Raw genomic sequence first — 18,037 nt, 5'->3', positions numbered from 1 at the left:
TGATTTTGTATTGCATACATTGTACTGTAAATGTAAGCCCCAAAAGCATTTTACATATTTGGGGTGCAGTATATATATTTTTTGAGGTGAACTTTTGACAGGTTTAATAAAACTTGAGTGTGCACTTGCATACTTTTCACAGTGGAGTACAGGTGTTTTTTCACAGGCAGGAAAATACATATGACTGAAGTGTACAGTTCCTTATTATTATGTCACAATGCATTATGTCCTGTGTGCTCTGTGTTTGTTATTTATTGCCGATCTGCCATGCAGTCAGGACTGTATGGCAGAGTTTGACGAGATCTCGCAGGTGCACGGTGAAAGTGCACTTCATGATTTTCTGATGCACTCTGTATTATACATTCATTTCACTGTAAATACATGCGGTACAAGAGTTTTACATACTAGGGGTGCAGTTCAGATTGATTTTGGGGTGCACTTTTGAAGGGTTAAAAAAACTCACAGGTGCACTTGCCATACTTTCCATAGTGGCTGCATGCCATGACAAATCTTTATCATTCAGCGAAACTTATTACTAAAAATTTGGGCGCTGGTCTAGAATCCTACCACAACGTTGAAATGATTATTAAGCAATGCATAATATGTGGGTTAGGGTGTCGGTTAGTGTTTGGGTGTGCGTAGGTCAAGTAATATTTTTCAAAACTATTACTGGACTCACCCAAACCCAAACGCTAACCGGCACCCTAAGCCAAATAATGTTCGTTGTGGTAGGATTCTAGACGAGCGCCAAAATTTGGTATTTTTTTTAAATATAGCATTTTAAAAGCCAACGATTTTAAAGAGGCTAAACTCTCTTTTGATCGACACATTTAAAAGTACGTTTGCATGCAGGTGCTAATTTGCTTAGGGGGGATTGAACATCAATAGCGGGTAAAGGGTCCGCGGGATATAAAGGGTTGAGATCCGCTACAATAGGAACTCAAAATAAACGTGCGACATGTGCCATCGATTTGAAGTTGTATATGTGTTTGTAACCGTGTGATAAATGAAAAATGGCAACCACTTCTGCTAAAAGTAATAGTAAACAAAAATTATAAACTTGACACACGATTTTTAAAATCGGAAAGCAAAAACGTCAGGATCATGCAAAACAGCGTAAGGGTTAGCAAAAGGTGGCAGGCATCCCATTTAATCGTTTCTTTAAATAACTTAAATTGTTTATAAATCAGAACAAGATTCATGTTCGCAATTTGCTTTGTCGTTGACTTTGTTTTAAAACCAAACAAGTTACGTTTCACCCGATTACGTTTGTATGATAATCAAAATTTTCCTGACGTACTTATACAGGCAAAAATTACATGTTAAAATCCCCAAAATAAAATTGAAACATTATGAAAAAAACAATAGTTTTAATTTATATATTTTTTAAAATTTGAAATGTTATTTTGTGTTTCAAAATTTGGCTAATATAAAACAAAACTGGCATCGATGAGTAAAATAAACCAAATTTGACAACAGCTTCTTTTAAGATATAGCAACATCTAAGCATTTTTGTTTTTACTTGTTATAGGCAAAGAGTTTTCGTGCTGAACGTTGTCAAAATTTAGTTACAAAGAGCATATAAAATGCAGTTAAAGCATATGAAAACACTTTTGGAGCCTCAGGTATGATATTTTACTATTTTTAACCTACGCGTTTGTAAAGTTTCTTTTTTAAATTTTTTTTAGATGATTTATTTGTCAGTGTTTAAGTCAGAGTAAGAAATAATATTGCCAAGTTTGGCATAATATAAAACTTTAAATAAATTTTATATGCATGGAACTAATTTATGTGTGGTGTTTTTATTATTCAAATTTATTGTTTTTAGTTGTTTCTGTCAATATATACGAATAAATATATTTTATTATAGTATTATTTTTCTTTTAGCTTGGAGCTGCCAAAGTTTGTTGTATGGGATGGTCACCTAACAACAACAAGCTTGCTGTGTGCACATCAGATCGAGTTGTGTTGTTATATGATGAAAGTGGCGAAAGAAGGGACAAATTTTCATCGAAACCTATTGATTCAAAGGTATAGCTACCTAATTTTTTTGCTTTATTTATGGCTGCATGCTTTTATATTTTATAGTCACAGGTTTTTGAATAATGAAAAGGTGTTTTGTTCCAGGTAATGGATTTTAATATTGGTTTAATCCCTGAACAAAGTTTCTGCTGTTAAATTTATTTAGTATTTTTATTAGGTGGTTATTGCTATGATTCGAGACAGCATTTAGTTATTGCTGGTTTAAAAAAGGTTGCTTTTCAATTGTGTGTGATATAAATAATATATTTATGTTTTATTTTATGATTTGTCAAATTTCTTTATGGCGATTTAGTTGCATATCTATTGTCTAGATTTAGATAGTTTTATATTCATGGTCAAAATCCAGTTAACCCATTTTCACTTTTATGCTAAAGAAGTGAACTACATTTTATGTTGTGTTGTTTAGTGGAATCTTTACCTGGAACAGCACATTTACAGTTGGTGTTTTCCTCTTCAGAAAACTTTAGCTTAATCATTGACTTAACTTGTTGGTGACATTATCGCGTTTTATCTGCAGTATGGAAAAAAAAGCTACTCAGTGAAAGCACTCGCATTTTCACCATGCTCAACAAAGATTGCTCTTGGCCAGACCGACAACATCATTTATGTATACAAAATAGGAGAGGATTGGGGAGAAAAAAAAGTTATCTGCAACAAGTTTATCCAAACAGTAAGCTATCTGACCCTTTTTGTTTTAATTTAAAGACAGTATTTTTTTAATTATCTTTATTAGTGGTTTGCTTGGACATGTGATTTACCTTGGTACATTTGTTAGTGTTTTATTATTGGGGACCGATTAGGACTTATTTTCATACTCCTGTTTTGAAATTTTAGAAAAAAAGCTTGTAAGGCTATCCTTGTTCGAACATGCTTTTTTTACCAGTAGTGCTTTATGTAATCACATACCGTAAAATGTACAAACAAGCTGTGAATTGGTTCAAAACTTTACCACTTCCAGCAACTTTCCAGTTACCCTGCTTAACAGTATTTAATAAAACATTACTGTTGTTCATTGAAAATGAAATCCATAAAAGTAAGGTATAATATTCCCGTTTACTGTTAGAGTGCTGTTACATGCTTGATGTGGCCAATGGAAAACCATATTGTGTTTGGAATGGTTGAAGGCAAAGTTAGATTGGCCAACACCAGAACCAACAAATCGTCAACCATTTATGGGACAGAATCTTATGTGGTTGCTCTGACTACCAAGTAAAGTTTTATTTCATGTATACAATATAAGTAAATTATCTATAAGTTAATGTTTATCATTCAGTAGATGTATTTTTCAAACCATACAAGAGAAATTGAAGTGCTAGTAATTGTTTACCACAAGAGTAACAATTTGTGCTTTTTAAATGTATTGTACATAACTAAAATCAAGTTTTTCAACTGTAGCCAAAGTGGAAAGGGGGTACTCTCAGGTCATGCAGATGGAACTCTAGTGAGATATTTCTTTGATGATGAAGGCAGTGGTGAATCGCAGGGAAAGATCTTGACTCATTCATGCCCACCCTACGCACTGGCTTGGGCTGCTTCAAGGTACTCCGGGCCAAATTATTAATTTTTTCATAAATGGTTGTCAACAGTGCTTCCTCTAATTTTTACCAAGTGCTTAAGTGCCCAAAATTTTGCGCAAATGCAAAAAAATTGTGCTTAGTGAAAACACTGGTTGTCAATATAGCAATTAATGTTGTTACTTTAATTATAAAATGTACATATACTAAAGAAGATTTGCACTGTTGAAATTAATTCTTAACGTTAAAATTTAGTCTTACAAAAGTTTAATAACAGAAAGTTTTCTACAATAATTTTTAAACCTATTTGAGTGACAGCTTGTTCTCATTTGACTTTGTTTTCAATTTAAAGTATTGTTGTTGCTGGTTGCGACCGAAGAGTAGTGGTTTACAACCGCGAGGGCAGAGCTATTCAAAACTTTGACTTTTCCCGCGATGAAACTGAGAAGGAGTTTACTGTTGCTGTTGCGAATCCAAGTGGACAGAGCGTTGTAATTGGAAGCTATGACAGGTGAGTTTGTAGTTATATTGCCAAAAACTATCATAGTCACTAAAGTTTAAAACAGCAACTGATTAAGGCATGTCTGTTTGTGTGTTTATGTTGTGCATGAAAATAAATTTGCACTTGCTGCTATACCAAACAGTATTTTTGTCAAAATATTCAATTATTTAACTTCAAGTAGAAGTAGGTAAGTTTAAATTTTCTTGTCAGTGCAATAATTTGTCATATCTATATTTTAGAGAAATACACTTACCCAAAAAACTAATATTTGGACAACAAATTAGCAGTGCCCCCACCTTTAATAATTGTGTCAATTTACATTTGAATCTAAACTTTGCTAAAGTTTTACGTTAAGTTATTCACTTGAATTTTGGTGCATATATTTGTTCAAACGAATGTTAAAATTTGAAGCTATTTTTGTCAGATTGCGTCTGTTCAACTACAGCCCAAGACGCGGTGCTTGGGATGAAGCCAAGCCCAAGGAAATCAAAAACCTCTACACCATTACCTCCCTTGCCTGGAAGAAAGATGGATCACGCCTGTGCGCGGTAAACGTTTAGGCTGACGAACCATAGGATAGGTGTAGTAGGTTTAATTTACTAGTCGATATTTTCCAAATAGTTTCAATCTATGTTCTTCAGTGCTGGTAGCTATGCAGCATTCGCCGTCTGTTTTTGTTTATAGGTGTTTGGTTTTTTAATAAAACTTTAGGTATTTTGTTCTGAAAACCTTAATTTTCGAATGTTGGAAAAGTCCTTAAACAATGTAACAACTTGTGACGAAAATCGTTATATCATTACAAACCGTTTGCAAGTTATAAATAGCAGAGATTGTTTTTTTTTAACAGGGTACCTTATGCGGTGGCGTTGAGCTGTTTGACTGCTGCCTGAGAAGGTCAATTTACAAAAACAAGTTTGAGATGACATACGTGGGACTGTCTCAGGTGGGTTCGCGACTGTTTAACTGTCCTATCAAATTCTGGCCTTGTAAGTCAACGAAGTTGCAACTAAAGGACTTCTATGCCGTTATTTACACGGTTGTACGACCGAAAAACCTCAAAATTTATCATGAATCCATCAGGAGTTTTTTGTATGCGAATCATTGTTAATGTTCTGCCGTTTTACTTTAAAGGTGATCGTTCGCAACATGAGTACTGGTACAAGGGTGGTTCTCAAGTCTCACTATGGATACGAGGTCAGTATTATAAACAGTTCTAATGACTTTAAATGCATTCGAATCATTTCACGAACACGAATTAAAATACTAAAGTTAAAATGTTTTATTAAAACATTTTCAAACATGTACGTTTCGTCGTTACACGTATTTATAGCTTTTATTTACCTTTTAATATTTTAGGGAAGACGAAATGGACAGAAAGTGTTTTAACTGCAGTTTTACCGAACGTAGTTATATGCTCTATAGCTCACAAGGCTTGGCTCGCTATGATTCGTTTTCTCCTGGTACGATCGCACCAGAAAGCGCCCGAACAAGAAGTAACGCGATTTCTCGTCGACTTTACCGCTTAAAACGCGCCTTATTCTTTGATCCAAGATCGACGAAGTGAAGATCCTAGGCGGCGACCGTTTTCTGGTGGCGCACACCTCCGACACGCTTATGCTGGGCGACCTGCTCTACAACCGCTTGTCCGAGGTCACTTGGCACGGCACCGGCGGCAACGAGAAGTACTTCTTTGAGAACGAGAACGTCTGCATGATCTTCAACGCCGGTAAGGTTACTAAGGTCTCGTCATTTCAGCTATTCGCGTTAGCTCTTGTGATCTTTATTGGCCTATTCGCGCCAGATACGCCTTGATTTTTCCGCGTTGTGGTCTATTTGATTTGGGGAAGTTTTTATTGTCGAATTGCTGTGAAATCATGCTGCGTCCTATAATTTTATCGTGTTTAACAGTTTACTTCATTATTTCGAGGGTATTGAAAGCCGTTTTAAGGTAAAACGTACAACGCCGTTTTTTGGTGTCTTTTTGCACAAATAAATGCTGACCGAAAATTTAGATTTTGTGTTGAATAATAAGCTATGTTTTATGATAGCTGATTTAGCAAATTAAGAGGTCCACACTTTAATCTAGGATTAATATATTATGTTTTGACCGGCTTCGATCAGTAACCAGTTTAAAAGAGCGTAAACAAGTTTAAAATAGAAATAATAAGCCCTTGTTTGAACTTAATGTCTAAAACGAAACGCCCGCGTTTATGCCACACATACGACATTAGAAAACTTTTTTATCTTTGTTCCCTTAAAAAAAAAACAGTCCCGATTGCTTAAAAGCGTTTCGCCGTTGCAGGTGAACTGTCCCTGGTCGAGTACGGTAACAACGTGGTGTTGGGTTCGGTGCGCACAGAGCTGATGAACCCGCACCTGATCAGTGTGCGTCTGAACGAGCGACAGCACGCGCACAAGCAGTTCGACGACAACAAGAAGATGGCCTACCTCGTCGACCCCAAGACTATTTGTATTGGTGGGTTGTATGTCCGTGTTTTGCAATTGACGCTGTTGGTCTCTGTAAAAAGTTCTATTTTCTAAAGTTTGTGGCAATGTGGTCACGGATATGGTCCTTTTTAGCCTCTTGATACTTTTTTGTTTTCTTCTAAACATTTCAATAATACTGTGAATAGAGCACATTTAAGTCGAAAATGCTTGCGAGTATGCCTATTGGTGATACAAATAACTTAATTTCCAAAATCACAAAAAGTTTCGCTCATTTTTGATGCTCAGCAGAGTCGTTTGATTGATAAATCACATTGGACATTCTACTATAGGATAAAATAGGACAAGTGTCTGTTTTTAAACCTCCTAGTGAACTGCTTAAACCTATGACTTTGATTGTAGTGAATTTCATTTTCCAAATAATCCTTTAAACGTGACCATGATGGAAAGGAAGACGTCACCATAAACAAACGATTACTCGCAGATTCGTCATTACGCAACTAGCTCTACTCGTTACTCGCCCGAGTCAAGCTTGACAATCTCTCGAGGCACACAGTTTGGTAATAACTGGTCTAAAACGCCCCGCTTGCAATGGTTAAGCAACATTAAACCAGTTTATCAGCCGTGGAAGTTATGTTACATTTCGTTATGCTTTAAAAACAGTGCGCTGTGTTTTATTTTAAAATTTATGTTGAATTTGTAGTTGACCTTGTAACGTCATACCCGATCGCGACTATTCACCACAACTCGAAACTCGACTGGTTGGAACTCAACGAAACCGGTAAGAATGATATTACCCTATATAGTTGAAGCTTGACAACGTTCTAACTCATTTCCAATTTTTTTAATTAACAACATTTAATGGTCATATTTAAATATGGCTTAGTTAGCAAAATATAAGACGTTAAAAACCTAAGATGTCGTGGTCACAGTAAAAGGATCTGTAATTAAGATGTGACCTCTTTTCTTATTAATATATTTATTGACAAAAAATTGTTCGTTTCGAAGAATAAATGATATATAATTTCTGAACTTTTTATTAGAACGCATAGCATATGTTTTCCGGTGCCTAATTTAAAAGAAAATTTATTATTTTGCTAGCTTGACACCTCCATACGTGCCAAGCGTTCTTACAGATTCTGTACTTGTTTTTAGCTCAAAAACTTCTGTATCGCGACAAACGCCTTGTTCTGCATCTCTATGATGTCAAAACTGAACAGAAGACGACTCTACTGAACTATTGCTCCTTCGTGCAGGTAAGGGTGTTACTAATCGCTTATTTCCATATCATTTAGCCAGAGAATTGGTATTTTAAACATGCTTTTTAAATTGAAACCTTCGTTATTTAAACCCTTGTCTTTTTTTTTTTTTTTTAAATCTCTGTCATTTCTTCTATTTTGCATTCTTTTAGATTTGATTACATATGTAAATCCCTAATTGGAGATATATATAGGATTCACCTTCTGAATGCCCATTGCTACAGGTCGATCAACGATCAAAGCTAAGCTTTAAAACTGCCCTTTATAGTGCCGAGATTTTATTTTTATTTTTTATGCAAGAATTATTAGGTAGACTTTAAAGAATGAAAAGCGTGTAGTGCTACTGTTGTTTAACCATGATCACTTGTTATGATGTTTGGTATTGTTCGTTCTCGCAACATTGTCTCATTTAAAAAGGCCAACTTAATGTCGTCACTTGTTTTGCTTTTCTTAACACTTACCACTCGTTCTTCTCACAGTGGGTGCCACAGAGCGACGTGCTGGTGGCACAGAACCGCGAGAACATGTGCGTGTGGTACAACATCGATACACCAGAGGGCGCCACCATGTTCCCAATTAAGGGCGAGATCGTGGACCTAGAACGGACCGAGGGAAAGACCGAGGTGGGGTTTTAACTAACAGAGACGATTCGTTGATTTAAATGTGTCTTTTTTTGTGTGAGAGTTCCAAATAAGATTAACCCAGGGCTTCTCAAACTTTTTTTTACCATGAACCCCTAAGATTTGTTTTTACTTCGCGTGGACCAAGTCGGGCAAGAAATTAAAAAGATGACGTCATAAATTGACGTCACAATACAAATGGACTTTAGAAATCTGCAACTTGCGGTTTAAAAAATGTAAAAGTGAAATGGAGTCTAAATAAACATCACTGCAAAAGCGTTTCATTTTTAATTTAACTCTTTACAAAAAATGATTACTGTTTAAATATAGACTACCATTTGAATTTTGGCTTAATAAACCCCCAAAAACTAGTTTACGTACCCTCAAGGGGTCCATGGCCCCCAGTTTGAGATACCCTGGATTAACCTGAGGCATAGGTGTAATAAGAATAACAGTAAAAAAAAGTTTTTTTCAATATGTAGTTAGAATGATCGGACTAAGACGTGGCGGTCACACGGCGACATATTACACACAGAAATAGCATTTGGCCATTCAATTCATTCAAATTATTTTATCTTTTACATCAGGAGGATCAGTCATCTGCAAAGGTTGACGGGAGTAGTTTGACCGAGAGTGTACAGGTGATTTTAGGTTGTGATCAGGTTTAAAAGGATGCACAAGACCTGTAGAAAGAAAGCATGAATATTGAGCAATTTTGTATATACAGGTCAATAATCCGAGTACGTCTATACAAAAGACAGCCTCAGCGCCAGCAGCTAACAAGAGAAGTGGGCTTTATCTGGGCGGAAAGACTCAGGTTTTCTACTTGCTGACAGCTTTAGCTTAATGTATCAAACGCAGAGAGTTAGGCAGTTACATAAAGTAAATAAGAAATTCGCAAGAGTTTTTTACCAAAAGAGTGAGTGTATTTATGGTCACTGTATATTTTCCCACAAAGACAGAGTAATAGAATTTAAACTTTAAATAATCGCCTTGGTAAGATACCATTATACAATACCATTCTTAAAGTTTGTCAAGCCTATTCTTGACTTCGTTTTGTATTGACTAAAACAGAATTATCGACTGTATGAGTGAATGTGCTTACGTAAGGTACAGGGCAAGAAAACTTTTAATTTTTTTGGAATGTTGTATACAAAATTCCCAACACCCATGTATGTCATTAACATACTACCTGCTGCAGACGCCAGCTTATCGCCACTAGGCGTTACAAATCTATCACCCCGGGTCAATTTTCGTATATTTTCTTGGTCCAGGTGCTTGTCCAGGACGGAGTAAACACGATGACATACACGCTTGACGAAGGTCTCATTGAATTTGGAACCGCCACTGACGATGGCGATTTCGACAGGTAGTGCATTTTCCCAAAGTATGACGGAAGCCTTCAAAAGACCATTTAATCCTAAATGATTATTTTTGGTCGATTTAAGAATAGCTAAAAAATTAATTTTAGTCCTAACCCAATTTAATTTTAACTTTGTGTTCAGTCGCCCGTCAAGGTGTGATTTGCTATTTTTTAAAAAATAATACCCCCGTATTTAACTTTTCATACACGATAACAGTGTGCCGCGACACAACAGGAGGCCTTCGATTACCTAAATAAGTTATAATGAATGTTGGTAATTTGCCGAAACTTTAGTTTTATCTTATTAGTGCGTCAAAAGATAAAAAAGTTTGAAAAGCACTGTTCCACAATTTAGTTACAACTAACCCCCTCTCTTTTTCACAGGGCTGTCAGTTTCCTGGAGTCGCTAGAGATGTCTCCCGAAACTGAAGCAATGTGGAGCACTCTGAGCAAGCTGGCACTGGAAGGACAGCAGCTCTACATCGCCGAAAGGTAGGCTTTGCAACCGTAAAGGCGTACAGGGCGTGTTAAGTTATCTGAATTGTTCAAGTGTTTTATGTTGTCTGATCTCTCATGTGGTTTATTTCATGTGATTTTATTCTTGGTTTGTCCTTTACGTTGTGTTTGTGCTTGAAGAAGTAAGGAGCTCTAGCCTTTGTACTGAAGCTTGTTAGTCTTTCAGTTGCAGTTGCTTACAATGCTAATACGTTTAGAGTTCTTATTCTTATATACACTTGTTTTTATATAATATTGGAATACAGCCATTTTGTATACTCTAATTTTCAATTTCCCTTTTAAGGTGCTATGCCGCTCTGGGCGACATGTCAAAGGCGCGTTACCTGAAGAAAACCAACGAAATCATGGAGGATTTTGCCAAAGAAACCGTGCGTATTTAAGTTTTCAAATCTTTCGTATCAAGAAATCTTTCGAAAAACCGTATATTTGTGTGTTTTAGGGCGGGGACGGCTTGGAAAGCTACAAAGTACAAGCTCGGTTGGCCGCCTTCGACAAGGACTTCAAGCGAGCCGAACAGGTAAGTAGATTAGTTGCATAAAAGAGTCCGCCACCGACCTGTTTCAATAGTTTGTGTTAAATAGTTGTAAGTTGTTGTTTTTTACCAGCTTGCTTTTTTATTTCAATTTACATTTTGGAGCATAATGGTTGGAGGTTGTAGTAAGACCTAATAAGATAATCAAAGCCCATACAGAAGTAGGTATCATTTTGAACGTTTCGAATAACTCTATTCATTTTCAACATAGTTTTTAACATAACATTCTATGTTGAAAATGAATAAAGAGTTATTCGAAACGTTAAAAAAAATAATGCCTACTTCTGAATGGGCTTTAATTTAAATTTATTTTGACATTTTCTTTTTCAGATCTACTTGGAGAACGGTGCCGTGGACGAGTGCATTCAGTTCTACCAGGACATGTACATGTGGAGCGATGCAATATCGGTGGCCGAACGCAAGGTATTCGCCGCTGTTTTAGTTTTATCAATCTACGCTTTTCTGAATATACTGATGTGCTACCAGGCATTGTATCAATTTTAAAATTGGTCTCCAGGCAAACTTTTTTTTTAATAAATGTACCGACTCTTCGACAACCTATACAGAAAATCTTTATCATGGCGATTAACTCGCAACTGGACGAAAATTATATATAGCAGCCAAACAATAAAAAAAAAACACAATATAACACCGTTTTTAAGACAAGGTCGCCCGTTTAAAAAAATTAAATATAATATTTGCCGGAAGAACAATTTTATAATCGCTATACGCTTGCAATGCGAAAAAATGCACCACTATACATAATGTCGGGATCTTTTCAGTTGTCGAAAAGCTTAAGTGAAAATGGTGATTTTGAATTTTTATTCTCTTTTTGTCTTTCTTTATCGTTCCTTTATTTAATCGAGACTTGTTCGGTGATTCGTAGCTTCACGGATCAGACAGATCGGTCTTTGACGATTTTTTCGCAACCAAAATTTAGATGAAACCATCTAACACACTGGTTCTTACCTGGGGTTCGATCGAGCCCCTGGAGTTCGACTCAGCTGTTTCAAGGGTTCGGCGAGAATGTCGAATATCCTCTAAAACATAAATTATGTTATTTCAAGCTAAATTCGAATCTCTTTTATGTGCCAATGTCTCACGTAAAGTTATAAATTGAAGTTTTGGACAATATAACCTATATAAATGTAAGTTTATAATTTGATTATGCCCAGTTTCAGCTGAGGAGGAAGAAACAAATACTGAGCAAAAATTTGGGGTTAGACGAACGCTTGCAGAATAACATAGGGGTTTGACAGGTTACCAAAGGTTAAGAACCACTGAATTCTAACAACAAACAATACTGCTTGCAGAACCACAGCGAACTGGAGCAGCTGCAGCAGGCCTACTACCAGTGGTTGATCGACACAAACCAGGACGAGGCGGCCGGGGCGCTCAAGGAACAGCAGGACGACTGGAACGGCGCCATCGCGCTCTACATGAAGGCCGGACTTCCGGCCAGAGCGGCCAAGCTCGCCATGTCGCGATCGGTCAGCAACCATTTCTTTAGTTTTACGCGCTGCTGTGTTTTTGTCCACATCAACAATAGCGAATTTTAGGCGGGACTGAGGAGTCGGTTAAATCATCCCGAGTCAAACTTCTGCGAAAAAATGAAAATGAGTCCGACTTCCGAGTCCTGAATGCGACTCCGGCCAAATGTGCCGATTTCGACGAGTCCCGAGTCCGGCTTAGACTACTCTACAGCCTGTGTTTTATTTATTAACTAATTTTTTACCAACTAACTAAAATACAGTGGATGTTTAGCAATTCACTCACAAGGGTGTCATGTGTCATATATTTCATCCATCCACAATACGCGGTTGCCAAATATTCCACCACTTGCTATTCCATTTTTACAAATTACATCTGGCGGAGTTTCGAAATTTGCGCGTGCGCACCTCGGACTCCCTGATTTTTAGTACAACATATAGATGTCGGTCTTGACAATATGATGCTTTTAATTACAAATTTTGACTGTCATCAGTAATAACGACCAATCATTTTCCGAATGTCACTTTTTCTGTTTTTAAATCGGTTATTTTACCTTTAATTGTAATAAAACGCTTTATTTAAATGCGATCTTTGAGTAAGTCGCTGGTTGCTTTTGTTGCTTAATTTAAACCGACACTGGCCAATTCCAGGATCTGATGTCGAACCGTAACCTGATGGAGCAGATAGCATCCGGATTGCTCAAGTACGACCTTAATGAACAGGTGGGTTGCATCTCTGCGTGTAGGTATACCGTTCTGATGTTTGTGCAACTCATTTTTCTTTTAAATTACAGGCCGGAGAACTGTTTGAAAAAACTGGCAACTTCCAGGGCGCATTGGATTGCTACAGAAGGGACAAGGCTTATAGGTATGCTGTTCTATTTACTATGCAGCTATTTCGCCAATTTGCTCGGCATTGTAAAACGTGGTTGGATTAAATCGTAAATTGCCTATTCCTTATTACGTCAACTCGTAAATCTCCACTATAGTTAAAGTAATTGCATAGAATTGTAGACGTACATTTTGGCTAAATGTCTAAAAAATAGCAAAATGTATTCACAAAACCTGTGGCAGTATCTCTACAGCACATGTACAGCACTCCTTATAGCCCCATATGTGCGGGTTCAATTCAAAAAGTGGCTATACTAAAAGAAGATTAGCAAACTCAGGCGGAAAAAGTCATAACGTTGCTATTAACCCCTTAGACGTGCGGTGGCCTTGGCTCGCTCTTCATTTCCATCCGAGGTTGTGCGTCTCGAGTTCGAGTGGGCTGAACATCTGAACTCGCAGAAACAACTGGACGCCGGTGAGTGTTTTGTTTGCTTGGCGCAGTTGCACCCTTAGCACTGTTTTTCTATTTGTTGGAATTGTTATATGTCAAGCTTTGTCTTTAAAAGGCAAAATGATTTACCATTATAAAAAACTGATAAAAACATATTTAATTCATACACGCAAAAAGTAATGTTATGTCGTCGGTTCTCGTTTGTTATAAATCGGAAACAGTATTTTTTAATGAAAACAATTCGAGCACGCACAACACAAACGCCTATTTTACAACAGGAGAACTAATGGATGTTTGGCTTGTGGCAGTGGACCTAAACATGTTATCATTTTTTCATTATTTAGCTTATCCATTAGGAAAAAAACGGGATTTAAACAGAACTATTTCTTTTTACCCAGCAATCAGCCACTACATTGAGTCAGGCGCCACCGAGAAGGCCGTGGAGGCCGCCATCGGTTCTAATCAGTTCAAGAAAGCCATACTGATCCTGGAGAGCCAGGACCCGTCGTTTGGTGGCAAGTACTATCACAAGATCGGAATGCATTACTCGCAGATGAACGACCACGAGGTTCGTGTTACAAATGGTGTTACAGTGGTCGAATATACTGTTTTATAGACAGAAATGTTCTTATTTCTGACTGCAAAAATCCAACAATTTTATTGACATATCTGGCTCGAGCAACTGTGTACTTTAAACCTGAAGGAATCTCAGACCTGTAAAGTTTTGACACAATGTAAAGTCCCTTCCACCATTATCAAAATATCCAAACGAAAAAAATTTAAGTCTATAATTGGGGGTGCGAGTAAAAGGCGAGTAGTGATATTAACCCAATTCAGCACACTTTCAATTCGGTCCGAAAAAATAGCTAGTTTAAAGTTAAAACTTACGAAAAGGGTAGAGTTTTTCCCCGCATCCGTCGTCAACGCACAATCGCGCTCCAAAATTTTTAAACGAAAAGTGCAATTGCGTCATTTAAATTTCCAAACAAAAAGCGCAATTGCATCAATCGCGCACCAAAAGCGCAATTGCATCATTTAAATTTTCAAACAAAAAGCGCAATTGCATCAATCGCGCACCAAAAGCGCAATTTCATCATTTAAATTTTCAAACAAAAAGCGCAATTGCATCAATCGCGCACCAAAAGCGCAATTGCATCATTCAAATTTTCAAACCAAAAGCACAATTACATCAATCGCGCGCCCAAAGCGCAATGGCATCATTCAAATTTTGACTCGCAGACGGCGGCGAGGCTTTTCATGAAGGCGGGATCGCGTCACGAGGCGGTCGAGCTGCTCCTGGCCTCGGAGCGTTGGGAGGAGGCGCACCAGCTGGCGCAGACGTGCATGAAGGCCGAAGAGGTGACCAGCCTCTACATCACCACAGCGCAGCAGCAGGAAGCCAAGGCCAAGTACAGGGAAGCCGAGAGGTAGCCAAATGTGATTGGAGTTAGTGGCGGTCCTTAATATGGCATTACTTTGTGGATATAAAAGTTAATTTTTTATCAGAGCGGTGGCTGTAGCGCTAATGTTGTTTTGACTTACCAATTTATACTTTGGGGTTTATAGTTTCAAATTAACTATCAACGCAATGTTTCCAACGACACTGGGTGTTTTCACCAGAGAAAGTTGTAGGGCTCCACCACCTGCATATCACCTCTTACCAAAATTCATTTTTTCCCTGCACAAAACTGCGAAGGGTAAATCCATGGAGCTGGGGGCTGGGGCCAAAAGGTCAAGAAGTTAAACTAGGATTTTAGTTGGATATTTGTGCAACACATTAAACGATAACCCCTGGTTTCGAGCGGTCACTCGTTTTAGACGTCCTGCCATGACGTAACTTTTTAACGCCATATCTGAAAATTAATGAAATGCTGATAGCATGAAAATCCTTAATGTGGCATTACTTAGTCGATATGCACTAAGGAATGCCACATTATATGCAGTTAATTTTCTACACAACTGTGGATAAACTGCAGCGCTGAAGTTGCCCTGACTTACCAATTAATTATTTCTAGTTTGTAGATTCAAACTAACATTTGACGCATTAAAACTGATAATTTAGCAGTAAACATTTATCTACACTTTCGTCCGCTGGAGGGCCTGGATTTGCCTCGAGTATTTTGTTTTTCTTTCCTATTCCCAAAAAACTTTTTTGTCCAGACTTTACTTGACGGTTGAGGAGCCGGACCTCGCCATTACGATGCACAAGAACTTACGGAGGTACGAGGACATGATACGGCTGGTGCGAGAATATCACCCGGACCTGCTGCAGGACACTCACCTTCATCTGGCCAAGGTCAGAAAAGCACGTGTCGACTCGTCTCAAGTTATTAATTCCACTTGATTCCTCTTACAATTTATTTGGTGATAACGTTTAAACAGCAGTTAAATAATGGTAAAAAAGCTTAAAAATCCAACGAATATTTATTTAATGGAGATAGAAACTTTGCCTATTGGACGTTCGTGATAATTGAGAGAACCGCAATCAGTTCAAACGTTTAGGTTGTAGCTTTAGATTTATTCTAATAATCCATTAGGTGACAGCGTTTAAACATTGATTTAATAATGGCAAGAAAAACTTAAAATCTGCAACAAAAAGTTGAGAATACCGTATAGTCACAGTTTATCAATCGTTTACTGTAGCTTTACCCTTATCGAGGTACGTTTGATAACGTAATATGCCAATTGTGCTTCCAGATAGATATTGGTATTAAAATGGGTCCCGATTTTTCGTTTTCTTATTACTACCGAATAACACCCTTTCCTACCACCCACTGAACTTTCTGCGTTTGTTTCAGGAACTGGAGAACGAAGATCATTTGCAACAAGCGGAACTCCACTTCGTCGAAGGAGGTGGCTGGAAGTCGGCAGTCAATATGTATCGACAAAGGGTTAGTCGTATACAATTCTGGTGCACTCATTTGTATCGCTTGCTTTGTGAATAATTAATATACTGTTGAAAAGTAAAATCTGTAGACAATCAATCGCCTATCTGTTGATATTCTCATTTTAGATGACGAATAATAAGGATTAGGCGGTTTGGTTGTTGTCACTTATGTGTGTAAGGTTGACACTTACTAAGCCACTGTTTTCCCCCTGATTAGTTGCTGAATATTTGGACAAAATACCTACTAATATATCCCCCCGCCTTCCTGATAACGAATTTTGCACTTTTCACAACGATCTTTTGCAAAAAACAAATCTGATTTTATTGCTATTTAGAGAGAATATCACTAATAAAATATCCTGTTCGTCGATGTGTGTTTTAATATGGGTGTTTTTCCGCCTAGGATTTGTGGGAAGACGCCTACAGAGTGGCCAAGTCTCACGGAACAGCCACTGCACACAAGCAGGTAAGTTTCGATATTTTACTCTTAGTTAAGTGTTTTTTGGAAATGTGAAATGAAAAATACAGTTATGGTATTCAAGACCCCAAACATATAGTTTGCCTATAGGTTTTAAGTATGCCGATATTTTAAAAAGTAAACGTTTGTATTCGTATAAAGTCAGCATGTATAACTTGCAAAACAACTAACATGCATTTTTACTATGTTTTTTTCCAAATCAATTATGAATTCACTTGATATTTACTTAACCCAGGTCGCTTATCTGTGGGCGAGGTCTCTTGGTGGAGATTCGGCAGTAAAGCTTTTGACCAAATTCGGATTGCTCGATGCAGCTATTGATTACGCCGCTGATAATTGGTGAGTTGTAACACTGGAGCTGTTTTAGACAAATCGGAACTGACACGAATTTGGGCATTTTAACAAGTTAACATCTGAGAAGCAAACGCATGTTGTAAACATTTTTTGTTCTGTTTTATTTTATTTTATTTTTTTGTAAATCTAAACCCTGTTGGTTATTTTTTTTAATAAAATCGCCAGATCTCGCCAAAGTTGTTTTATGTGGAAACATAACGTATGTCGTATAGTTATTGCGTTGTACTTGTTGATTTCAGTAATTACATCGACTTTCCGTGCAGTTCACAGTTTGTATTAATTTTTGCAGCGCTTTCGAGTTTGCGTTCGACCTCGCAAAGACGGGAATGGAAACGAAGATGCCGGACATTCACCTCAAGTACGCAATGTACTTAGAAGACGAAGGTGAGTTGAAATTATTAAACTGCTCAATGTGGTCTGGTAAAACGATATAGTCTTTTATACGCCACTTGATGTGCTTCCTTGTGCAAATTTTATTTAGATGCAAAATTAGAGTTTGACGATGATAATACAACCATCATCGTACGTTATGAAAAATAAATATTTAAAACCATTTATACCACAAGTAGTATACTTGCAAAATAATTGTCTGCTCTATCAATCCGTATTGTTCATGTAAAAGCCTTTTTTTCTGCATTCAAAGTGAAAAAGTAAGAAAGACAACTGTTGTCGTTTGCATCCGTAGGGAAATTCGCAGACGCCGAAGCCGAGTTCATAAAAGCGTCGAAGCCCAAGGAGGCCGTTCTCATGTA

The 18,037-nt window shown here is 37.4% G+C and overlaps 1 protein-coding gene across 1 annotated transcript in view; it reads left to right on the top strand.

The window, feature by feature from the left end:
• Positions 1–1,548: 1,548 nt before the first annotated feature.
• The window catches only part of LOC146147890 (intraflagellar transport protein 172 homolog), a 31,050-nt gene continuing 14,561 nt past the window's right edge, over positions 1,549–18,037 (top strand). The window contains exons 1-31 of the mRNA XM_083388363.1: positions 1,549–1,625; positions 1,888–2,031; positions 2,561–2,713; positions 3,107–3,252; positions 3,439–3,582; positions 3,910–4,068; positions 4,484–4,607; positions 4,907–5,002; positions 5,191–5,253; positions 5,611–5,785; positions 6,362–6,535; positions 7,208–7,285; positions 7,660–7,760; positions 8,243–8,386; positions 9,658–9,752; positions 10,131–10,238; positions 10,546–10,630; positions 10,702–10,779; positions 11,125–11,217; positions 12,108–12,284; positions 12,936–13,007; positions 13,079–13,152; positions 13,490–13,590; positions 13,965–14,134; positions 14,806–14,993; positions 15,727–15,862; positions 16,365–16,457; positions 16,857–16,919; positions 17,167–17,270; positions 17,575–17,669; positions 17,971–18,034. Of these exons, the coding sequence (XP_083244489.1) occupies positions 1,587–1,625; positions 1,888–2,031; positions 2,561–2,713; positions 3,107–3,252; positions 3,439–3,582; positions 3,910–4,068; positions 4,484–4,607; positions 4,907–5,002; positions 5,191–5,253; positions 5,611–5,785; positions 6,362–6,535; positions 7,208–7,285; positions 7,660–7,760; positions 8,243–8,386; positions 9,658–9,752; positions 10,131–10,238; positions 10,546–10,630; positions 10,702–10,779; positions 11,125–11,217; positions 12,108–12,284; positions 12,936–13,007; positions 13,079–13,152; positions 13,490–13,590; positions 13,965–14,134; positions 14,806–14,993; positions 15,727–15,862; positions 16,365–16,457; positions 16,857–16,919; positions 17,167–17,270; positions 17,575–17,669; positions 17,971–18,034 (3,536 nt within the window). The 5' untranslated portion in view covers positions 1,549–1,586. The remainder of the gene's footprint in view (positions 1,626–1,887; positions 2,032–2,560; positions 2,714–3,106; positions 3,253–3,438; positions 3,583–3,909; positions 4,069–4,483; positions 4,608–4,906; positions 5,003–5,190; positions 5,254–5,610; positions 5,786–6,361; positions 6,536–7,207; positions 7,286–7,659; positions 7,761–8,242; positions 8,387–9,657; positions 9,753–10,130; positions 10,239–10,545; positions 10,631–10,701; positions 10,780–11,124; positions 11,218–12,107; positions 12,285–12,935; positions 13,008–13,078; positions 13,153–13,489; positions 13,591–13,964; positions 14,135–14,805; positions 14,994–15,726; positions 15,863–16,364; positions 16,458–16,856; positions 16,920–17,166; positions 17,271–17,574; positions 17,670–17,970; positions 18,035–18,037) is intronic.

Source organism: Ascidiella aspersa, chromosome 4 (genome assembly GCF_963924565.1).
Source record: "Ascidiella aspersa chromosome 4, kaAscAspe10.2, whole genome shotgun sequence".
Lineage (NCBI taxonomy): Eukaryota > Metazoa > Chordata > Ascidiacea > Phlebobranchia > Ascidiidae > Ascidiella > Ascidiella aspersa.
The sequence above is the reverse complement of the archived record's forward strand: the minus strand, read 5'-3'. Positions and strand labels throughout refer to the sequence as shown.